This window comes from Cervus elaphus, chromosome 7, assembly GCF_910594005.1.
Source record: "Cervus elaphus chromosome 7, mCerEla1.1, whole genome shotgun sequence".
Lineage (NCBI taxonomy): Eukaryota > Metazoa > Chordata > Mammalia > Artiodactyla > Cervidae > Cervus > Cervus elaphus.
The window spans coordinates 21518859-21545192 of record NC_057821.1 but is presented as its reverse complement, the minus strand read 5'-3'; the positions used below and the strand labels follow the sequence as shown (position 1 = coordinate 21545192).

Below are 26334 nucleotides of genomic sequence, written 5' to 3'. Positions count from 1 at the left end.
AAAGAGTTTTGGGGTTAATATTTGAATGTGATAATTCAAACAAAACAAAGCTTTTCCATTCTGCTTGCATACATCTCTGCTGTGCAACAGGTAATAATCCTTCTATTTTTATGGTTTGTGCCTAAAGTTGAATTAAGAATCAAAGAATGGTTTATATGCTTAGCTACTTAGATTACATCAATTTTAGCTTAAAAAAGAGCTTATTTTATTTTTAAAGTCAAAGATACAAATTGAATAGACAAATATTAGGCATAGCAAGGATGAATAAAGCTTTATTTCTACAATTAAACAACCTTCCTTTAGGTCATTAAAGATCCACTTTAAAATCTGTATCTTAAAATTGAAAAAAAAAAAAACCTGGCAAAATAAATTTAAAAAATTGATATTCTTACAAAGCATTTTTCTAATACCCAGAGCATCAATTCTAATTGCTGCTTTATCTCTAATATGTGTTTTCCTTACCTCTTCACTAATATCAATAATATCTCCCACTTTAAGCTCCAGTTCATCCTCATTTTGTGGAATGTATTCAAAGAGAACTTTACACTGACGCTTCTTGGTCTCTAAAAGAAGTCACATAAAAAAAATTAAGAAAGATCTTTAAAACAAACAGTAGCACCTTTATTTACATACCATGTTTATTGTCACAGGATTTATATGTATGAATAAAAACAGAACATGGAAGCATTCTGAACAGCTAACCATAATCTGTGCCGTCTGGCTTTCCACCGTGCCCCCCACACTAGAATCTCTTCCTTCATTCTAAAATAAATTCAAGCCAACTACAAATAAGGTAGGCTCTCAGAAATGAAATCAGATCTAACTGATTATACAAAAGTAAACTTTCCACTGCCAATTTGAAAACTAGAAACACAGGCTTAAGACACTATTGACATAAAAAATTTATCACAGACAAGTCCTTCAAACCAGTGATTTTCAGACTGCTTGATCAAAATCTACGAATACTTTAAAGGCACTAAGTCAAGAGTATCTGTGCTTAAAAAAAAAAAAAGATAAAATGCACAAATCTAAAATGCATTTTATCTTATTTAATAATTCTATTTTCTGACAGATAAAAACACAAGTGAAGACAAAAATAATTTCACTTTAGCTTTTTAAACAAGCTTTATTTATTCCGAAAAGTAATGATCATATAATGTAGGACTTCAAAAGATGTAACTAGTTTCTTTTTAATGAATATCAGTATCTTTTTAAACAATTTAAAGTTAATAAAGAGTATTAATTAGCACCTCTGCCCCTAAGCATATATGTCAATTAACTTCAAGCAATGTAGGACTTCAAAAGATGTAACTAGTTTCTTTTTAATGAATATCAGTATCTTTTTAAATAATTTAAAGTTAATAAAGAGTATTAATTAGCACCTCTGCCCCTAAGCATATATGTCAATTAACTTCAAGCAACCTAGTGATATTTTAATCAAAAGCTTTGCTTTTGTCTTGTCTTTCACACTAGCATAATTCTCCAATTTTTTTTCCAAGACAGTATGCAAAATTATTTGCAAAGGAACTTCTCATTTTTAAAAGGAAAATCCACATTGGATAAAAATATCTAAGTAGCCCCTATCACTGTCACAAAATGTGAGTCATTTATTTAAAAAAGAAAATATCTTCGTATGATTCCGTATTTTTATACAGCTTACTCTTAAGTTAGAATGACTGCCCATACTGAACTTTTCTATTAGTTGGCAGCACAACTTCAGGAATTTGGAGATTCTTCACATTTCAAGTGGCACATATAATGTCTACCCATACATATTGGTCAATAAATATTTACTGAATTTCTAAAATGTATCAGAACCTTTGCTAAGCACAAAAGAAAATGAAATTTAAGAGTAAAACTGTCAATAAAAGGACATATAGCATTTAATTTTTTAACTGTAGTATTTTCTTAACCTAAGTAACCTCCATACAGCTTTTCAGAACTACAAAGAAATTAATGATCAAGTATTTCTTTAAATCAGTATTTTGTAAGTAAAGCTATTAATAAGAAAGCAAATAAAGAAGTGTAACAACAAAGGCAGTGACAAATTTTTATGTACCAGTATTACTCCAAGTCCTTCATAAACACTTCCCACACAAAAGAGCATAAAAACTTGCTAAGACATATTTTATCAAGGAGAAACAGGAACTCCTTCCCACTGTATCAGGCTGCTTTCTTTACAGATTAGAGTGCTTTACCATAACTCATGTCCTCTAGTCATGTTGGATCCTTATTCTCTGAAAATACCATGGACTTGTTTATCTTCATGGGTCTTTCAAAGGCTGCAATTCTAACTGCAACACCATACTCTCCAATTTTTATGTGAATGATATGTCCTATCTAAAGAAGAGCTTAATGACACTTTACTTGATGACTCTGGTATAGAACTGCCCTTTGAATCTGAACTGCATATTATGTATGTTTCTAGACATCAAGCAAAGAGCCAACTCATTGGAAAAGATCCTGATGCTGGGAAAGATTGAAAGCAAAAGGAGAAAAGGGCAGCAGAGGATGAGATGGTTAGATAGCATCACCAACTCAATGGACATGCATCTAAGCAAACTCTGGGAGATAGCATCACCAACTCAATGGACATGCATCTAAGCAAACTCTGGGAAGCCTGGCGTGCTGCAGTTCATGGGGTGGCAAAGAGTCAGACATGACCTGGTGACTGAACAACAACAAGAAGTATGGTTCTTAATAGTGTAAAACACTGCAATAACAAGTACAGCCATTTATAGAGCATTTCTTATAATATTTACTTAACATGTTAATACTGTGAAAACCCTATAAGGTAATTATTACTATCATCCCTGTGTCAGAGTAACTTGGTATTCTCCTCTGTTAAATTGTGAGTTTTGAATCATTATCCATATCCAGTTTTTATTTGGCAGATTTGACTGTCCACATTAACATTGCTCTTATGGTCCTCATACCCACAGGTATTACAGTATTCATCACATAAATGTCAAATAATTTCAGAAAGACCTTTTAGAAATAGTTTGTATTTTCAAATGTAAGTAATCACAAATGGGAAGTATTTCATGGTTCTTAAAAAAAGATCTAAATATCCAGGTCAAACAGAGTTCTTGAGTACTTCTTATATTATTTCTCATTTAAGAACACTGTTTTAATTTTTCCCATCAAATGCTAAAATGAAGAGCATATCATACTCAGAAGTTGGGAGGCTGAATGCCAAAATTTCAGAGATAGCAACAAAAAGATTCCTGATCCACTTTTAGTTTCATTTAATTCTGGAAAGTAAATCGTCAAACTTTATTACAGCATTTTCTAATGTAAAAAAAATTTTATTATCAATTTCTTTCTCCAGTAAGCAAAGGTAATCATCAAAAGTAAAGAAACATCAAGACTGAGCCATTTGCTACATGGCTGAATCTTTAAAATTTTTTTCTTATCCTCAGCAATAAAAAAATCATATTAAGCCAATAAGTGAAAAATTTAAGCTATTCAAGATTCTAGCTATACTGCTGAGATACACACTTAAGATGATCAAAATCTTAAAAAACATTATCATCATCACTATCACGAAGAAGAAAACTCATGTACTTAGGGATGAAGTATCATGTCTAACAACATATTTTCAACAGATAGATAAAGCCAACATAACAAAGCAAGCTTAGGCGAAGAATATACCACGTTTAGCAGAGAATTATTATTTCAACGTCTCTGTAAGACTAAATTTTTTAAAATAAAATAAAAAATCACAACACCTTACCCCATTCATTTGAGAGGTTGCAGCCAGGGAGCAGTCATTTGAATGAGGTTTTATTCCCCTTCTAAGTCAGAATATTTCAATGTCAAATAGCAGAGCCTGAACTACTAATATGCCCCTTCCTTTTCACATGTATGCTGCAAAGATGTATAATCAGTGACCAAAACTTTGATGAGATTCAGAAATTTACCTTCTTCAGTACTGACTCAAAATTGGGAGGCATGTTACCAAAAGTTATCGGAGAATGAAACACTATGTGGATTATATTCTGGTCAACCAACTTTTAAAGTATCATCATTTCTTTCTGTACAACTACCAATGATGTATCAATATCAATCTCAATGCATCTTTTGCATTCAAAATAACTAGATGGAAAATCACTTCTGTAGCATGAATTCCCACTAATAAGGAATACAACACGCCATGAGTAGATTCATACCTGGTATCAAGGTTTTCCAAACATAAAGTGGAATATCCACTAATAAATCACACTGCACATTATATACAATTGTGATGCTGCAAGACATCAATTCTTTATTCCAAGTAAAAATATTCTACACCATTATCTCTGTGCCCGATTTTTACAAGAGTCTCAGCAGTGATGCCATTTGTACATGTTTTTGCTATGAAAGTGTAAATTGGTTCTTTTCTATAATTTTAGCAACTTTTCACAATCAACTTTGTCCTGGAAAATTTTCTGTGCTCAATCTAAAAAATAACTGTCTTACTAAAGAAGATGCTTAATTTATATGCAATAGCAAAAGTTTCAATGGTATCATGACCAGACTTTGCAAAAAAAAAAAAAAAAGCCAACGCTTTTTGGCTTTGGAGAGAAAAACAGCTAACAATTCCAGTCTCCAGATATCTATCACATTAACTATGTGAACTTTTCCTTGTGGTTGCTTAGACAAAATTCACCACACATGCAGATTCGCTGGTCTTGGCAGAGATTTGAACTGAACCTTCACAATACAGTGTTTATCATTATCAACCTTCACAATGGTTTGGGTTTTTTTTATATTAACAGTATTGATTAAAAGGGTATATACTACTATTTAACATTACAATGAACCACTTTTGAATAACTGATCTATTTCATAAACCAAGGAAATGATGCAAACTAACAGTAACAAAAAACTCTGATTAAAAAAAAAATTAGCTGCTTTTCCTGGAAAAGTAATCTGAAAGCAAAAACAACCTGTATCCTGTTTTAAATGTTACTTAGCACACCAAGTGACTAATTTAGCTTTGCAGCACATGCACTTAAAAACAAGTTATGGAGGAACCTGAGGAAAAAGCCTAAGCCTCTGGGCACCAACTGGATAATGGTTTCTCCTTCTTACAAGAAAAATTATGAACAGTGTTCTCAAAGAAGGCAAAGTTCAGTGTCCTTTCCTATTAGAAGACAAAATAAACTTGACATCCTTTGTCTAGCCTCTACTTAAGAAGTGTGTTCCTTTGTAACGCAGTAGAGCTAAAGAAAGTAGTACATATATCTTACAACAGACAGAGATGATAAGTAACTATTTCATGGGTCTAAAATTCTCCTTGTGCACAGAAATTCTACGTAGAGATTCAAGTATAGGATGCGGAAATAACGCTGTTATCCATTCCCCAATCTCCAAACAGTTTCAGAGTCCAGGACAACGAGAACTACTGAACAGCCCACCTTCGGGCAGAAGACTGAAGGCAGTACTGGTCATATCTAAGTATTGTCTGTACACTGCACTTACAGGGAGAAAAGAAGAACAGGGAGCACCTTTTAACTGGTCTGTCTCTGTGTCATGAAATCTGCTCATTTCATGAACACCTGTTTTTATTTTATGAAAATAATCAAGAGTGATATAATCTAGAAAGTAGGGATCTCCCCTGACTTCACAGACAGTAGCGCAGAAAGTAACAGGTTTAAGATATGAGACTATAAAAATCAAAAATAATCTTATACTTATGAAACGTATATAAACAAAATCCCTTTATGTTATAGGCTACCTGGTACACAAGGTAGTGACCAACATCAAACACAAGGGGCCCCAACATCAGAGAGACTGATGTGGGGAGTGGCGAGGGAGGGAGGGGAGGTGGGTTTTAAACAAAAGAACGATCAAAGATAACTGTGGATAAATACTCATTTATAACTTATTAAATCAAACTGAACATAGCATTCAGTCTCTAAAGGGGCCCCAGGTTTACTATGTTAAAGCACTATCTGCTCCCAGGCTTGAAGGACTTCTTTGAGTAACAGTCTTTCCAAAGACTAAGTTTTTGACAACAGCAATATTACTAGTCTTTCTATTTTTTTAAACCACTTTTTCACCAGCAGTAAAACAAAATTCAAGAGTCTAAATGATCTAAGGTCATAAGACAGATTCAAACTAATGTCTGATTTTAAACGTGGCACTCTCCCTCTATATTAAACCCTTCTCTTAACATATTTACACCAAATACTTCAAAGGCACTCTGCTAGGCCAACCATCTTGGAAAACTGAATATCCATGTTCAGATGGCTAATCACTAAAGAAAATGTATTATCAAATGTTTGCATCTATACTGCTTAAGGATGGCAGACATTTTAGCATCCCATTTAATGTTTAATAAATAATATTCAAGTAAATTTAAGACAAAGGATTAACTATCCAACAGAGCCTGTAAGACTAACAAGAAAACAAAGCCTTCCATCTTAATTTACAACTCCTATAGACAGCCCATGCTGGATTACCATATGAAGACTGACATGGGCCCATAACTAGTAACTGAAGAATAAGTAGGAAGTTTCTGTAGTCTGCTACAAAAGGTTGATTTTCCTTAATAAAACTTATGAACAGTTAACTATAAAACAAACTTCTATTTTGATTTAAATGAATTAGAAAAAAATTATTTACATACTCTTCTTAATGTTTTTGGTTTGTGGAAGTGGCTGAATTCCTCCAGGTAGAAGTCCATAGGTGCTTATTCGTTGTATGAGATTTGCTACAGCCCCGTGCCTTTCCCGCCTGATGGGCAAACTGTCATCCTTGGATTCTGTCTCTCTCTTAATTTCCTACAAAAGGGGAAATCAGCAAATAGGCAAATTAAGCTGTATTTTATTAAATTAAATCCTCAAATGCAAAATACCAAAACCAGGTACACTGATCATTATATAAAACAAAGTATCAACAGTTTGCAACCTTTTTCTCTGCCCACACGCGTATCTAAAGAATATTACACACTTTGGTTACAGCTCCAACAAAATTTTATTTATGGACACTAAAATTGCAATTTCATATAATTTTCACATGTCATTAAATACTGCTCCTCATTTCATTTTTTCCAACTATTTATATAACTCTTAGCTGGCATTCTCAGTTCAGAGACACTATAAAAACAGGAGATATTCAGATTTGGTCCATGGGCTGTTGTCTGATAAACCCTATTCTAAGTTACAGGTCTAAGAGAAGATAGGTAAATCTTCATGAAAAGAAGTATGAAGTTTTACTGGAAGACATAAAAGAAGATATAGGAAAGAGAAGTTATGCCATGTTCAGATGTTGAAAACTCATTATCATAAAGATAGCATTTTTCCCCTAAAATTGATGCAATGCAATTGAATAAATATGTCACAGATTTGGGAAAGCAATTAAATAAACTAGTTCTAAATTTGTAGAAAAGGACAAATGACCAAGAACAGCCAAAATACTTCAATGAAAAGAAAGTGAGGGGATTTTTTTTTAAAATTAAGAAATAAAGAAAAACCATATGATACTATGAATTAGTGTGTATTGGCACAAAAACAGATATAGTGATAAATGAAACAAAATCCATAAACAGAAAAATGATTTACAACAGGAAAAAAGGGAGAGGAAAATATTGATCTTAAATACATGGTGCATGCAGTGTTTCACATTTAGGCAGCAGGGAATGAAACTGGATTCCTGCCTCAAACATTTAATATTAAAATTAACAGTTTCAGTTCATTAAAAAGTAACCAACCACAAGAAAAAAGTAAATCACTAACCAGAAGGTATTTTTCACATATAAGGCTAACAAAGAATCTATATCTCCAGGTGTTTATGTCTACTGTAATGTTAACTAGTTGTTACTCTAGCTGGTAGGATTTCAGATTATTATGTTTGATGCTTGCTTTTTTGTGTTTTTTTTTAACAAGGCGTATCATTTTGCAAACAGAAAATTTTTTCATTTTGGAATAACTGTTAAGTTGGTGAGAAAACTGTGAAAACTATTAAAGTATAAATCATAGAAGACACACAAAATATTTCACCCTGTAGTGACTGCTTCATTTTTACTGGTAATGTATGTAAGGAAAACTACTTCAATTTGCTACTAATAATAAATGACACACCATATGAAAACTTCAGTTTTCAGATCACACTAAGTTTTTCAAACTAATAAAAATATGAAATCTATTTAATAACTAGTACTAAAACCTCAACATGCCAAAGAGTATTAATTTTGGATTCTCCTGAAGGTCTCATGAGCCACCTACATTTTAAAAAGATAAACATCATATCTCTGAAAGCTATTGTTGCCTCTCTGGTACAAGAGAACAAGAACTTGGCTTAATATTAAAATCTTATTCCTCCAGGGAAATAATTCCAGTTTGACCCAACGTGAGACAGGAGACAGATTCAGGAGACAGATACCCTGGGTGTAAATCTTCATTCTATCCTGTTCATAGGCTAAATAGATATTTGTGTTATCTTTTAATAAAAATTAACCATATAAACAGGTACGATATACAAGACAATGACAATGTCTACCACTTCTAAAAATATAAATTTACAACATATTGCTCAAGATCTAGAAACATTTTGAGAACCTTCAATATTCACTGAGAAATCAAACCTATGAATATTAGATAAAATACATCTTCTGAGAATAAAAGACACAAAAAGAGGAGGAAAGCAAACAAAAAAAATATACAATCTACAGTGCCTACAGAAAACTCAGGTTTACAGCCCTCCATATACACAGTGCCAACTAAGCCATTATCAAAAGTATGAAGTGACTTTAGGCTCTAAGCAAAATTACAAATAAGGTAAGGTCCACTTTAGGACCCAACCTGCTCCATCTCTGGAACCTCTTCCTGTTACAATTTACTACCACCAGATACACACACACACACTCTCTCTCCAATCTCTCTCCCCTTTCTCTCCCCCTTCTCTCTCCCTCTACTCTAGTCCCTCATTCCTGGACACATAATGCCTCCAAACTATTCTTTGGCTATCATCTTAAATAGCAATTTTATTGAGCACCTATGAAGGGTTAGTAAGGCTTCTACTGTTTCTTCCTTCTGCCCTTTATTTTGATGATGTGAAAGTGCTGCACTCAACATGTCAGCAAATTTGGAAAACTCAGCAGTGGCCACAAGACTGGAAAAGATCAGTTTTCATTCCAATCCCAAAGAAAGGCAATGCCAAAGAATGCCCAAACTACTGTACAACTGCACTCATCTCACACGCTAGTAAAGTAACACTCAAAATTCTCCACGCCAGGCTTCAGCAGTACATGAACCGTGAGCTTCCAGATATTCAAGCCAGATTTAGAAAAGGCAGAGGAACCAGAGATCAAATTGCCAACATCCGCTGGATCATCAAAAAACCAAGACAGTTCCAGAAATACATCTACTTCTGCTTCATTGACTATGCCAAGACCTTTGACTGTGTGGATCACAACAAACTGTGGGAAATGCTTCAAGAGATGGGAATACCAGACCACCTTACCTGCCTTCTGAGAAATCTGTATGCAGGTCAAGAAGCAACAGTTAGAACTGGACATGGAACAACAGACTGGTTCCAAATCAGGAAAGGAGTATGTCAAGGCTGTATATTGTCATCCTGCTTATTTAACTTATATGCAGAGTACATCAGAGAAATGCTGGGCTGGATGAAGCACATGCTGGAATCAAGATTGCCAGGAGAAACATCAATAACCTCAGAAATGCAGATGGCACCATCCTTAAGGCAGAAAGTGAAGAGCAGCTAAAGAGCCTCCTGATGAGCATGAAAGAGGAGAGCGAAAAAGCTAACCTAAAACTCAACATTCAGAAAACTAAGATCATGGCATCTGGGCCCATCACTTCATGGCAAATAGACAGGGAAACAGTGGAAACAGTGACAGACGTTATTTTGGGGGGCTCCAAAATCACTGCAGATGATGACTGCAGGCATGAAAAATTAAAAGACACTTGCTCCTTGAAAGAAAAGCTATGACAAACCTAGACAGCATATTAAAAACAGACATTACTTTGCCAACAAAGGTCCATCAAGTCAAAGTTATGGTTTTTCCAGTGGTCATGCATGGACGTGAAGAGTTGGACTATATAGAAAGCTGAGGGCCGAAAAATTGATGCTTTTGTGGTGTTGGAGAAAGACTCTTGAGAGTCCCTTGGACTGCAAGGAGATCCAACCAGTCAATCCTAAAGGAAATCAGTCCTGAATATTCACTGGAAGGACTGATGCTGAAGCTGAAACTCCAAAATACTTTGGCCACCTGATGCAAAGAACTGGCTCATTTCAAAAGACCCTGATGCTGGGAAAAATTGAAGGTGGGAGGATAAGGGGACAACAGAGGATGAGATGGTTGGATCACCGACTCAATGGACATGAGTTTGAGTAAACCCTGGGAGTTGGTGATGGACAGGGAGGCCTGGTGTGCTGCAGTTCATGGGGTCACAAAGAGTCGGACATGACTGAGCAACTGAACTGAGACTGAGAATCAGCCAGTAAATAAAATATTGACATGTTAACACTGTAACATCTCTTTCCTACAGAGTTCACTTCCTTTACTGACTTTGAAAATGACTCCAGGAGATGCAGTGAAAGAATGAGCCCTCACTTAAAACAGTATCATGTACTGACAAAGTCAGAAAACTAAACCTCACTGTACAAATAAGGGAAGTCTCCTACACAACAGGTAATGTCAATACAAAACCAGTCAAGAAAAAAATACAGTATGGATGATTGCCGTATAGATAAGAATGTACTACACACTGATTTGCTTGTTTTCATAAGGATAAGAAAGTAAGGTAAGGAGTAGGAAGTAGTAAATTAAAGGAAAAAAAGAAAAACATAAGCAAGTAAGAAGCAGCTTTAAAAAGGTGGAAAGGATATAGTTACTCTTGATCTGAAGTAAAGAAGAATACTTAATTTCAATCACATTAATCAAAAAAAGATAAAAGGTTCATCAATAAAATTCATGAACCACTCCACCATGTTGAAATATACCTATTTTACAGTTTGATTATCTAATCATGGCCAGTGAACGACCATCATCTGAAAAGAGAAAGCAATTACCTCTAGAACATAGAAGCAAAGGTCACAAAGAATAATAAAAACCAGATTAGATGGCAAGAGCTTTCTTTTACTTCTCAGATGAAGGAGACAGATAACTTAACCAACAAATTTCTAAACAGAGTTACAGCTCTGCTTATGCTAATTAAAATCTGAGGAATACAGTAGTCCCTCCTCATCCACAGGGTCCCAAGACCCCCAGTGGATGCTTGAAAATGCAGAGAACACTGAGTCTTACATATACTATGTTTTTTCCTATGTATACATACCTAAGATAAAGTTTAGTTTATAAATTCAACACAATAAGAGATTAACAACTGATAATAAAATGATTTTAACAATATACTCTAATAAAAAGTTACGTGAATGTGGTTTCTATCTTTCAAAATAACTTACAGATATAATGCCTTTTGCATCTTAACTAAGCACTTATCACATACTGTGGCAGTAACTTTTCCAGTCTGAGGTAAGACAGCAAAACTAGTATGAATTCGTTTTTTCTCCTTCACAATTTCACAGACAGAAGATTCCTTCTTACCGTAGATCTTAGCAACCTCAGCATATGACTTTTTCTTGTTTATTAAGCTTTCATACCTTTTCACTCATAGGAAGCACTTTATGATTTCTATTGGCATATCTGAATGGTCAGCATCACTACTCTTGCACTTTGGGGCCATTATTAAATAAAACAAGGGTTACTCGCCCACAAACACTGGGATACTGAGACAACTGATCTGATAATCAAGAGGGCTACTTCTAAGTGACTAATGGGTAGGAGACACTAGACAAAGGGATGATCCACATCCCAGGCACAATTTAAAACATGAATTATTTCTGGAACTTTCTGTTTAAGCATTTTCAGACCACACTTGACTGTGGATAACAGGCTTCAAAAAGCAAAACCAAGGATAAGGAGGGAACTACACTTAATTACTTTTAACATTCAGGATTTCCAAGTGTTATACAAAACTAGTACCTTCAACTTTATAGAAGTATAAATCAGAAGATACGGAAGTGATATTACTAAAGAAAAGAAAAATAAGCAAGATTACATGTTTACTTGATACACATCCACTGTTAAGGGTCACATAAAATCAAACTGTCACTTATTTCATTCAAATAATAATTCTTCCTATGGAAATAGTGGAATAAGATTTTAAAACTAAATCAGAATGTGATACTTTAAAAAAAAAAAAATCACTGAAACTCTTTCAAAGTATCCATCTCATCATCATCTTATTTCCCATATTGCTATTTAACTCTTCTTTAAAAGCACTTTTAAAAAGATGTGAATAAAGATTTAATGTCTACTTAGCCATTTAACTTATGAAATCTAGAAATAAAATGAAAACAAACATTTCTGAAGGCAAGACAAGTTGTCACACTACATAATATTTAAGAAAAAAGCAGGTGTAAAGATTTGAATTTTTTTTCTAAACCAGAAAAAAAAATGTGTTCAGAAATTTAGGTCCAAAGAGTAAACAGCTGAACAATTTTTACTTACTTACCAGCTAAAGTGTGAATAACTTCTATTTCCTTGTTCCTTATTATACCAGAAAGACTAAAACATATTATTATCAAGCTCTGAGAACTCTTCAAAAGGGACCAAAATCCCACTTTAAATTAAAAAATATAAAGAACAGCAATTCACTTACCAGCTCTGAAACATCTTCTGTGGACATACTCATTTATTTTTTAAAGCACTAAAGTAAAACCAGTATTACTAACAGATCTTAGAATAACCCGTAGTACCTCCACGCTAAGTATAGTGGTCACAGGAAAGCTGCTTCAAAGCTCGAACATTAGCATCTCCTACCACAAATACTGTCCTGCTAATACTCTTCAGGTCCAACTAATAAAAATAATTTCTTTTCACCTCTTTTGTATCTTATTCCATTGGTATTTCTCTGCTTTCTCCGTGCTGCCCTGTGTATCAACACTGGTCACACTGTCAAGTGTACCTTGAATAGTAGTGCCCCTCCCACTCTCCCGCCCAACCTCCTGACTCACTCTCAATGAATCAGACCACAGCCTCTGCCATGCCCGACACTCCTCAGGGAACAGAGTCCACTAACGCTTAGTAAGTGCATACCACCAGTCAGCTGCACTACTAGCTCCTGTCATGGTTATCTTAACCTTCAGAAAAAGTGAAAGTCACCCAGTCGTGTCCAACTCTGCGACCCCATAAACTATACAGTCCATGGAATTCTCCAGGCCAGAATCCTGGAGAGGGTAGCCACTGTTTCCTTCTCCAAGGGATCTTCCCAACCCAGGGATAGAACCCAGGTCTCTTGCATTGCAAGTGGATTCTTTACCAGCTGAGCCACCAGCAAAGTCCTAACCTTCAGAAGCAAGGCATAACTTAAAGGGTATCAAATATGCTTATTACCTTTTTACTGAACACTAATCTATTCTTATGTTAAAGGTAATTAATATTACATTTTTCTGAACACTAGCTTTATAACCACAGCTTAAGGGAAAAACAGCTATTCCTACACCACTTCTAAAAGGAGAAACTTCCATATTGTGAGTTTTTAGACTGTTAAAAACATGTATTATAATCTATTAAAATGCATCACCATCTAGATTATCTTGTGGAAAGATGGAATACATTTACTTTTCCCTACTTCTCCCACTAAGCAGTTTAAACTCTGAACATTACATAGACATAGAATACAGAATAAAAAAGAAAATTTAATAGCATCAAATGTTAATAAGAACATTAAAGAAGAACACTCTTTACACCACTGGTCAGAGTTTAAATTAGCATATTTATTTAGTGAGAAACCTGACCGCTGATGCGGCACATTCTTAGCTACGCATGTAATCTACAAAGGGACGGTCACTGCAGCACTGTTTTTAATAGCTAAAAACTAGAAAATAGTTAAATATTCATAAAATATGCTAAAGACATAACATGGAACACTATATGGCTATTACAAATTGAATCCTAAAGGAAATAAGCCCTGAATAATCACTGGAAGGACTGATGCTAAAGCTGAAGTTTCAATACTTTGACCACATGATGTGAAGAGCCAAAGACCCTGATCCTGGGAAAGACTGAAGGCAAAAGGAGGCGACAGAGAATGAGGTGGTTAGACAGCATCACCAACTCAACGGACATGAATCTGAGCAAACTCTAGGAGACAGTGACAGTGTGCTGTAATCCATGAAGTGGCAAAGGATTGGACACAACTTAGGGACTGAAGAACAAAGGAACTTCTACTGTATGTGCACTCTATGCTTACTCCTAAATACCTGACATTCGGGCGGGGGAGGAATCACACACTGAAAAACAATGATTCTGTGAAAACTTCTGAATCAAATACTAAATATACCAATGATTAGGCTAAAGGTAGAATTTGGGACAGACAACTCTAAACCTATGCAAGCTTTGGAAACTGACCACTAAAAATGAAAATAAATAACATAATCGGAACCTCAAAAGATGAGCAATAACCTAAGATTACCCAAGGAGTTATGACGAATAGATTCTTCAGGAGTTATTAAAAATGCATAGAACAATAAAGTAGAAATGGTGGCTAGTGGATACTAAGATAATGCAGACAGGAGCAGAGGTAAGCACCAGAAATTAAAAGCCCTTATCATGTTAGGACTGTGTAACTTTGAGGAAAATATCCAGTTATAGAGGATCAAATTAAAAAAAAGGAAAAAAAAGGTTTTAAGAGCCAAAAGAACTCCTGTCTATGCAAGCAGGTAGGTGAGTTTTAATTTTTTGCTGAAATTAAAATTCTACACTCTATCACAGCTCACCTTGTCTAGAAAATAAACAAATACAACTTTGTCCTGACTTCATTCCTCTATTTATCAATCACTGATAAGTGAATTAGCATTATAAAACACATTTTAGGAGATGTGACTATATTATGCATCCACATCAAAATCTCACTTTAAGTATTTTAAAAGCTGCAATCTGACACAGTAATTATGTAAATGTATAAATCACACAAAATAGTCTTTATTTATGCACAGGTAAGTACATATAAAACTATGTGTTAGAAGGATACACACAGCTTCAGAACACAGGCAATTGGGAAAAAGAGAAATGAGAAGAGGGTAATAACAAAAAACTCAATGTTATCTGTCATATTCTCTTTACTATAAAGTTAACGCTCTGAAGCAAAACATAACAAAGTGACAACATTCTTACATTAAGTTCACAGATCCCTGGTCCTACGGTTTTTGTAAAATATTTTCTAAATCATACGTAAAGATGAACTAACATTGCAAAGAGACACTGAAAACAGATATGTTAGCCATACACAAAAAAACTCATAGTATCTATAATGTTTCATAATAGGCTGCAAAAACAATGTGACCTTTCCATCCATCTTCCAGCCCAATGCTGCTCTTCAGTACAGTCATTCAAAACAATAACAGGAACGTGAGTTTTCTGCAGGAAGCTTCATTCTACCGTCGACACCACAGTTCTGTGTTTACAAAGGACCATGCCAGTGTCCCACTAGAAAGCTTATTTTCCAGTAGACAAAAAAAAATTACAATTTTTCCTTGAATCTTCTAATACGCATCTGAAATGATAAAGTCAACTACCTTACTAAACTGTGGACTATCCACTGTTGTTCATCACCTGTGGTAAACTTTTTGATAAAAATTCTGCTTTTAGCCTCTTTAATAAATGGTGCTGGGAAAACTGGACAACTACATCTAACGAATGAAATTAGAACACTTCCTAACACCATACACAAAGATAAACAAAATGGATTAAAGACCTAAACGTAAGACCAGAAACTATAAAACTCTTAGAGGAAGACATAGGCAGAACAGTCGATGACATAAATCAAAGCAAGATCCTCTATGACCCACCTCCTAGAGTAACAGAAATAAAAACAAAAGTAAACACGTGGGACCTGATTAAACTTAAAACCTTCTGCACAGCAAAGAAACTATAAGCAAGGTGAAAAGACAGCCCTCAGAATGGGAGAGAATAATAGCAAATGAAAGAACTGACAAAGGACTAATTTCCAAAATATACAAGCAACTCATACAACTCAATACCAGAGAAACAAACCACCCAACCAAAACGTGGGAAAAAGAACTAAACAGACATTTCTCCGAAGAAGACATACAGATGGCTAACAAACACTTGAAAAGATGCTTTTTTGCTCATTATTAGAGAAACACAAATCAAAACTACAATGAGATATCACTTCACACCAGTCAGAATGGCCATCATCAAAAAGTCTACAAACAATAAATGCCGGAGAGGGTATGGAGAAAAGGGAACGCTCTTGCACTGTTAGTGGAAATGTAAATTGATACAGTCACTATGGAGGACGGTATAGAGATTCTTCAAAAAACTAGGAGTAAAACCACCATAAGACCCAGCAATTCCACTCCTAGGCATATGCCCTGAAGAAACCAAAACTGAAAAAGACACATGTATCCCATCGTTCACTGCAGCACTATTTACAATAGCTTGAACAAGGAAGCAACCTAGATGTCCATCGACAGATGAATGGATAAAGAAGTTTGGTACATATACACAAGGGAATATTACTCAGCCGCAAAAACGAACACATTTGAGTCAGTTCTAATGACGTGGATGAACCTAGAACCTATTATACAGAGTGAAGTGAGTCAGAAAGAGAAAGATAAATATTGTATTCTAACGCATATATACAGAATCTAGAGAAATGCTTCTGAAGAATTTATTTACAGGGCAGCAGTGGAGAAATAGACATAGAGAAAGACTTCTGGACATGAGGAGAGGGGAGGAGAGGGTGAGATGCATGGAAAGAGTAACACGGAAACTGACATCACCGTATGTGAAATAGATAGCCAACGGGCATTTGCTGTGTGGCTCAGGACACAGGGGCTCTGTACCAGCCCAGACGGGTGAGACGCGGAGGGGGACGGGGGGGAGGTTCAAAGGGGAGGGGATGTATGTGTACCTGTGGCTGAGTCATGCTGAGGTTTGACAGAAAACAACAAAATTCTATAAAGCAATTATCCTTTAATAAAAATAAATAAATAAAAGGCTAAAAGAAATTAAGAAAAAATCCTGCTTTGTAATGATTTTATGTTTATAGTAGAGTTGCCAAGGTACTGCCCAGAGTTCCCACATTATCTTCCACTCAGTCCCCTCTAATACTGATGCCTGGTATAACCATGTTACACTTGTCAAAACTAAGAAATTAACACTAGTACATTACTATTAATCGAACCACTGACTTTATATCTGTTTCATAGTTTTTCCACTAACATCCTTTTTCTATTCCAGAATCCAATCCAGGACATCACAAAGCATTCATCACTATATCTCCTTAGTCTCTGCTCAACATCAGTTTCTTAGGCCTTCCTTGTTTTTTAATGACATTGAAATTTTTTAAAAGTACTGATCAGATATTTGTAAAATGTTCCTTAATTTGGGCCAGTCTGATGTTTTTTTCTCACAAATGGACTGCAATGATAGGTCTAGGGGAAGAATAAATACCAGAGGCTCAGCAGACACATGATATCAACATAATTTATTACTGACAATGTTAGCCTTGGTAAAGGCAGCATTTGCTGAGTTTCTCCACTGTCAAGTTGCTATTTTTCTCTTCCATCTATTCTTTAGTCCAACCCACACTTGAAGGATATTTGGGGGTAGGGACAGTATCTACAAATATTACTTGGAATAATTCTGTAAGATTTATCCTTTCTATTCCATTATTTACATAACAATCTATTTATATCAGCATTTATTTATTTAGACTCATGAATATCTATCTGCTCTTCAAATACTAGGTTATTTTGCTGCTCAACCAATTTTCCACTTGGCATCTATGTTGCCTTGACATGGGCCATCATTTTGTTTTTTCCAAGTTCTCACTCCTGGCACTACCGGCTGCTCCAGGCTCATCCTGGGAAGGCCGTGTTGCAGCTACAGGATCAGCCACTCCTCCGAGGAGCCTCCTTTCACTGGAAAATGATATTCTGAAACCAAGAAGTGAGCACTGGGTGTACTCACTGGTACTGGTGCGTCACTGCTTCCAGGCCCGCAGTGGAAGAAGTGAGGAACATAGGTATGCATGTGTACTGACCGGAGTATAGACACACACATATGAAATTATTTCTGTATGTATCTGTATATATTTTAAATTAAACATGAGTTCATGTTGATGTCTCCCAATTCTAGTCCACCCTGTGGTTCATTTTAATCCCAGATTAAGCTTCCCTCCATCTCCGAGCAAACACAAACAGCACCCTCTACTAGCAGGCAGCTCTTTAAACTCAAGTTCTATAATGAGCTGTGCTGTAAGAGGACAGGAAAATATAGTTTAAGAGGGGAGTCCCATGACAGGTCATCTCCACTACCAGGACCACATGTCAGCACCGGGACTGCCTGTCAGCACACAATTAAAAAGAAAACCATATTAATACTTCTTACCAAGTTCTTTTTTTTTTTTTAACCACTGTTCTATTACTTCAATATATTTTTCCTGAAAAGCCACTTTCCACCCTTACCTCCCAAAAAAGAGAGAGAGAAGGCTGCAGCTTAGTATATACAGACTACAGACAGGCCATTTTTTTTTTTTTACAGGCCATTTTAAAAGGAAGAAAACAAAGACATTATGTGATTTTCCTTATATCATTCTACCAACAAAGGCAGGCTTAATTTGACTGTGTTTAAAATCAGTTATTCTACTTCAATTTTGACAGCATCTGCTTTACACTCCACTTTAGATTAGAAGAAAGTCAATTTGTAAAGTAAAAAATAAACAAAAGAGCTCAATTCCTACTACAGCTTTTCTCAGGTCTTTCAAGGGGTAAAATGTAGTTAGTTCACCTTCTCTAAAACCAATTAACAAAGTATGTGTTCATACTTAGCAAAACCACAGCTGAGCAAATATTTACTAAGAATTCACACCGCACAGACATTCTAACAACTACTCTGTAAGTTGGACAAACCAAATGAGAGATAGACTTGAGCCTTCCCAGAAGAGCTCACAGCCACAAATTCATAAGAAGAGAGATGTGGCTGAATGTAAGAAAACTAATCTAGGAAATAAAGACAACTATAGTAGTGTCAGTTGCTCAGTCGTGTCTGACTCTTTGCAACCCCACGATCTATCCACGGAATTCTCCAGGCAAGAATTCTGGCGTGGGTTGCCATTCCCTTCTCCAGGGGATCTTCCCAACCCAGGAATTGAACGGGGGTCTCCTGCATTGCAGGCAGATTCTTTACTGTCTGAGATACCAGGGAAGCTCCGGGTTAAGACTATTATAAATGGCATGTAAATATACAGATATCCTTTAGTTTTTTTTTCCCTCCTCTAAACTTCTGAGAACTTTTTTAGTTTGTAATGTATTTAAAAATCTTGACTGTTTTCTGGCTGAAGTGACTAGAACATTATTTAAAAAGGAATGTTTGGTGGTTGTTGAAGAGTATCTGTTACTATGAAAGATAACTGCTACAGTGCTGAAACTTAAAAATAAGAATACAAGATTCTCAAAGCAACAAAACCAGTAAGTGTTTTTACTCATACTTGAGTAAAGAGGCAACTATCTCAGATTTCAGTTCAGTTTCTGTTTTATTAACTATCCAACCTTGGGTAAACACCATTTAACCTCTCAACCTACATGTCATTGATTTACAATGGGGCTATGGTCTGCCCTACTTCCTCCACAAGACTTTTAGGCTTAAATGGAAATGTAGATAGCAAAACTCTTTGCAAATTACAAAGCGCTACCTAAATTACGGGTAGACAGGTACAAGTACACACACACACACACACACACACACACACACACACACACACACACACAGGAGTTTTATAATCCCCCAGGACACCAGGCAACAATAACATTCATTACAGTGATACCTGAGTCTCCAGTTTTTTAAATACCTGACTAAAAATTTATCTAAAATATTTTAGTGTTAAAAATATGTGTATGCATTTCTTCAAGATTAAATCCTATGAAGCAATAGCTAGGAATGTAACTGAGTGTGCTTACCTTTACAAAATTGTCAGGGAACATTCCTCTCCTCCCATTTAGTTCTCCTTCCAGCCATCCTTCCTCCTGTAGTTTTCTCACGTTCCTGATGATTTCCCCAACTCGAATAGTTAACTCATCATCATGTATAGCATCATAGTCATACTCCACAATATAGTCAACTAAGGAAAAAAAAAGAAACAAACATCTAAAAAACTTAACTCATTAAATACTAATCATATTAATAACTTAAAACTAAGTAGCCTATTTAGCAATGATAATATAACAAAGACACCATCAAAGCTTACTCAGTTTTTCATATTTGGCTACATCAGCAAATTTCAGCAAACTTCTTTTTTGCCTAAGTGTAATGCACAGTACCTGTTAAGGAGAAACCTCAACGCAACGTACAATGGACCTCATCGGTTATTCTGCCAGTCAGCTATGCAACCTTTGTGACAGACTCTGAGGTGGTCCCCACGATACCCATCTCTTGACGTTCATGTCCTTGTGTAATTCTCTGTCCTTCAGTGTGAACGTGACCTATGACTGACTTCTAATCAACAGAATATGACAAAGATGACGGATTGTATGTGATGACATAAGGCTGTAATATCCCCTTGCTAGGAAACTCTGTCACTTCCTGGCTTTGAAGATGCAAGTTGTTTTGTTGAGCTGGCCCATGGAGAGGGCCACACGTAAGGAACTGAGGAAGTCTCATCTCTGGATGAGAGCCCACAAACAACTGAGGCCCTCAGTCCAGCGGCCCACAGGGAACTGAGTGATGCCGACCGCCTCGGGAGCCTGGAAGCAGATCCTTCCCCAGCTGAGAAGCCAGCCGTCATCAACACACTGATTGCTGCCCTGCAGAGGACGCAGCCATGCCTGGACCGAAGAGACCACAAAACCCTGAGAGAACAAATGTGATTATTTTTATCTGCTAAGTTAGTGGCAATATTTTTCACAGAATCGTAGAAAAGGAATACACCCCGAAATGAAGGCTGTTAAGGATTTTAAGGTTATAGGCCAGCATATAAGCACACTATTAACATTTTAACTAGTCATACCTCCACTCATCTTTTCTTCATCCTATAAGAATGATTAAGGAAAAAGAACACATATACGCAACTACACCAAAAAAGGAAAAAGAAAAAGGAAAGGGAGTATGGGCAGACCCTGCTGGCTACCAAACAGCCATCTCCACACCGACTCCGACTCCTCCTTCCTTTCTCAGTGAATCCTGATTTTGTTCGGGTATTTTGGGACCTTTTACAAGTGAAGCTTCTCTCAGACTCAGAGGGTTAAACTATTCTAGACCAGTACTTTTCAAATACTAACATACAATCAGGTCATCCTGTTGATCTTCGGAATCTTGCTTAAGCGCAGACTGAGTAGGTCCCAGGACACCTAACACTTCTGGTCAAGGAGACAAAGGTCTAAAGAGAACTGATTTATAGCAGGAACTTCCCAGGTGGTTCAGTGGTAAGGGATCCACCTGCCAACGCAGGAGATGCAGGGGACACAGGGGATGCAGGTTCAATCCCTGGGTCAGAAGATTCCCTAGAGAAGGAAATAGCAACCCACTCCAGTATTCTTCCCTGGGAAATCCCCATGACAGAGGAGCCTGGTGGGCTAAAGTCCATGGGGCTGCAAAGTGTTGGACATGACTGAGCATGCACACAGATCACACACAGATCTATGGTAATCTCATTCATATTCTCTCTCTCTCTCTCACAAACACACACACACACACAGACTGGTTTTCAAATACACATGTGATGGATCGACTCAGACCAATACAATGTAAGTAGGGGTTCTTGAAAGGCTTTATTTGACCTTATAAACAAAACACAAGGGAAGAGCATCCTCCTACAGACTTTGGATATTCTTCATTGAGAATGTAATGGCCAAAACTGCTACAACTAGATGAGACAAGAAAAACAGCAGATATGCTTAGAATACAAGAAAATAAAGATGAAAGTGGCCTGGATCTTTACTAGATTGATCCAACTGCTAAGCTAACCAGCCCTATAACTTTTAGATTTCTTGTTATGGAAGCTGTTTTTTCCTTAACTTTTAAGTAAATTCTAGACGAGATTTGTATTTGCAGCTGAAAACATACCAATCTGAGAAGGGAATTAGCAAGAAACTTAAAATTCCTGAAAATGGATCTATAACTGATAAAGCCAGAGCCCAGAAAACTTAAGGAAACTATAACTTAGACATCAAACTGCTCTGCAGAACCCCAGAAAGGCCAGAAATTAAGACAAGGAGCACTCATGGGAAATACAGAACTGAAAATGGGGAAATTAACATCTCATGGAAGAGCTGAGACCCATTATTAACCACAACAGTTCTGACACAACAATGATACATTGGCAGGTATTTTTCTTCAAAGGTAAAATACATAAGGGTTAATCTCAGACACACACACACACACACAGAGTAGTCTGGGGGAGCTAGTAAAGCTACTATGGATGAGTGACGGTTTCCTAGAAAAACAACTTCTGATACCCAGAATTTAGAGGTCTCCAGAGCAATGGGCGGTTTCCAACCTACTAACTCTAAAATAAACTAAAAAAAAATCATGCCCATATAAAGAGTTCCCAATTGGCTTTTTGCTTATCATTTATTCATAAATATGAACAGTAGACAACAGTTATCTATGAAAGATGATGATAGACTGAAAAACTACTCCTGGATGAAGCACACCTCTCCCCTTCCAGAATAATTCAGGATTAAAGTCATTAGGTACAGAAATGCATAGTAGGGGAAGGGAGACCAAGGAGGGGAAGGAGTCTGAGAAGGTGTGACACAGGGGCCAAAACGATTAGAGAGAAGGTATCCAAAGCTAGGGTAGGGGTGGCAGTGATGCTATCAGAGCCAAAGCAGGGTGAGAAGGGTGTCCATCTATGGCGCTTTCCCGAGTGCAGCCTATCACAACTCCAAGGTAGGGTGAGGAAGGCATCCATGCAGAGGTGACATGATATGGTATGCCAGTACCCAATCACAGTGGTGAGGGCATCCAAGCTGATGGGCAGCTTGGTGAGGACTATCAGAAGCCACACTGTATTGGGGGTAGGGCCAGATCACCATGCAGAGGAAAGGTAACCTAGAGGGAGGGTGGAGGTCACCTAGAACGAGGTCTAACAGCCCATGCAGGAGAAGAGGGTATCCATATAAGGGTGGGAAATGACTGGTTACATCTAGGAGAATTGATCAAATAAGAAAATAAGTTAAGGACAATGGAAGCCAAGTTTCTCTATGAAAGGAAGGGCGTTACAGACATAATGGGAAGACTTCACTTAATCCTATGATACTAAATGGGAATGAAAGTATCACCATGAACTCATGGTTTTCAATACACAGACATTCACATATACATAAAACACAAATGTACCACACACGCATACAAGCTCTATCTACTGAAAGGGCCTGAAACCACCACCTCTCAATGAGCAAACCTAATGCTGAGATCTTATAAAAACCACTTTCTACTGAAAGGAACCAGGAATCCTTGGGAAGATATGCAATTCCAGGGCTTAGGCAGGAAAAGTACAAGATAAACCTGGAACTGGTATTGTGCTAGAAAGCAAGGAAGTTCTCAAAGAAAGATAAGCTGATGTCCAAGGACACAGAGAAGTAATATCGGAACAGATCCCACTGGCCAAGTCAAGACAATCTGAGCATCAAAATCAATGATGAAAAAACTAAACTAAAATAAATGATAGTGTAACAATATACCCCACTGAATAAAGCAAAAAAAACCATGAGTCCACACATATATAAATAAATGTTAATTTCTTACATTTTATAATTGAACTGTGATTAAGTAGAAGATCCTGATCTGTAGAAAACACTAAAATTTTCAGGAGAAAAGCATCAGTCAGGAAAAAATTCTTTGTATTGTACTTTAAACATTTCTACAACGAAATGTCTAAAAATTTTAAAAGATTTAAACATGTACAAATTTTTACCCTCAAGAGATGTAATAAAGTTCCTAAAATCAGAACAGAATGTTATGAAAAAAGAAACATGAAAATAAAAAGCATTTGGAAATGTATCTTCCAACAAGTTTTATTAATTTTTTTTTGCAAAGCTAGAGACAAACAAACCCAAGAAAATTTTATCAAAACAGGTAAAGAGACAAAGAAAATATAAAAGAACAGACAAGACACAGATGATCAATTCAACATCCAAATAACGGTTCTAGGGAAAAAAAGAGAAAAGACAATGAAATAATAGAAGAAAATATTCCAAAGCTATAGGAAACAAATCTTCAAGCAGAAAGAGGTCTATGAGAATCCAGTACAATAAAAAAATTAAAAAGTGACTACTTGGGGGTGGAGGGGGTGAACTCAAAGACTAGAACTGACATATATACACTACTGATACTATATATAAACAGATAGCTAATGAAAACCTACTACAGCTCAGGAGACCCTACCCAACGCTCTGCTGTGTTGTGTTTAGTTGTTCAGTCATGTCTGACTCTTTGCAAACCCATGGGCTGTAGCCCGCCAGGTTCCTCTGTCCATGGAATTCTCCAAGCAAGAATACGGGAGTGGGTTGCCATGCCCTCCTTCAGGGGATCTTCCCGACCCAGGGATCGACCCAACGCTCTATGGTAACATAAGTAAGAAGGAAATCCAAAAAAGAGAGGCTATGTATGCATACACACAGCTGATTCACTTTACTGTATGGTAGAAACCAACACAACATTGTGAATAACTATATTACAATTAAAAATTTATGCAAAAAACATATCCTAGAAATTTCTCTGAGAAGAAATAAAAAGTTCATATACAAAAGAATGAAAATCATATTTATTAGGAGACTTCTCACTGGCAACACCAGATTCCAAAAGAAGAAAATAAAAAGGCAAAACCACTTAAGCACTGAAGAAAAATGTATCCCATACTCAATATATAACATTTTCAGACAGACAAGGACAAAGAAAATTAATTCCTACATATGCAATTTCGCCACCTGATGCAAAGAGCCGCCAACTCAATGGAAAAGACCAATGTTGGGAAAAGATTGAAGGCAAGAGGAGAACAGGGCAGCAGAGGATGAGATGGTTAGATAACAACACTGACTCAATGGACATGAACTTGAGCAAACTCCAGGAGACAGTGGAGGACAGAGGAGACTGGCAGGCTCTAGACCACAGGGTCGAAAAGAGTCAGACACGACTCAGCAACTGAACAACAACAATACACAGGCAATTACATGACATTATCCAACAAAATAAAAACCAAAAGAGAGGATACAAAATTCAAGAAATAGTGAAGCCAGTCTTAGAGTAAGAAAAGTTCAAAGATAGTAATTGTGCAACAGATCTAAGGAACAGTCTAGATTAAGCAGGAGACAGAAAGTTCTAGGAAGTATTTGGGGGCAAAAAAGAAGTGAGAGTCAGACTGTGAAACTGTATACTATCCTTAAGAATCTGGAATTCAAAGAGACAATAAAACTATAAGGAGAAGAAAAACTAAAGAGACTAGAAACTTCTGAAAAGGCAAAGAGCTACACAGTGTTGAAAATACAATCATCATATACGTTACTTGGCTGAAAAATAGTAAGTATTTACATGGTCATAATAACAGAGACTAGTTATTAATTTTAACATTGAAAACCAACCTATAACAAAACAAAAGACTATATTACGGTTACAAATATAACAAATATTTACAAGCCTTCACATTATAGGAAAAAGTAAATATTGATGACACAAACTTCTAAGTCCAGAAATAATGCATTAGTTGCTGAAAAAGAAATAAAGGTGTAACTGTAAAACTCAGAATTCAGAAAGGTATCCAAGAGAGAAATAAAACTGTATCGGGATAAACAGAGAAGAGAAGTGAGATTACAAGTAAGCTAAATCTTTACCTATCATATCAGAACCTTAAAAAACGCAAGTATCCAATCAGAAACAGCTACATAAACTTGTTACTTAGAAATACAAAAGCCAAAAACTCAAAACTGAAAGATTAGATAGTTCTAAGTTGTTTCCCTCTGGAGGAAGAGAACAGTAAGGCAAGGAAATACTGTTTTTTTCATTATTGTTCAGTTGCTAAGTCATATCCAACTCTTGGTGACCCCGTAAACTGTAGCATGCCAGGCTCCTCTGTTTTTATAGCATGTGCAGGTATTACTTGTATAAAATTTTTTTTTATGAGCACTAAGTATTAGAAGTGGCTTGTTCATTATTATTGTAAAGATGTTTATAACTCATGACTCTATGTTTCATAATTTAGAAGTTTACTGAGTCAAAGATAATTTATTTCTCCTAAAGAAAACACCATATGGTAAATAAGGTTAAATTCTTGCCCTTTTATTTTAATGTCTGGCCAC

General features: G+C 36.2%; 1 protein-coding gene across 3 annotated transcripts in view; it reads right to left on the bottom strand.

Moving 5' to 3' along the window:
• Window positions 1-26334, bottom strand: part of LOC122697162 (CD2 associated protein) — an 84394-nt gene that overhangs the window by 34731 nt on the left and 23329 nt on the right. For 2 of the 3 annotated variants that reach the window (XM_043907672.1, XM_043907671.1), the window contains exons 2-4: window positions 20002-20162; window positions 6617-6770; window positions 463-563 (exon numbers count right to left, since the gene is read on the bottom strand). In XM_043907672.1, coding sequence (XP_043763607.1) covers window positions 463-563; window positions 6617-6770; window positions 20002-20162 — 416 coding nt within the window. Of the gene's footprint in view, window positions 1-462; window positions 564-6616; window positions 6771-12674; window positions 12941-20001; window positions 20163-26334 lie in introns of those variants that run through there. The other variant, XM_043907673.1, reaches the window with a different exon arrangement.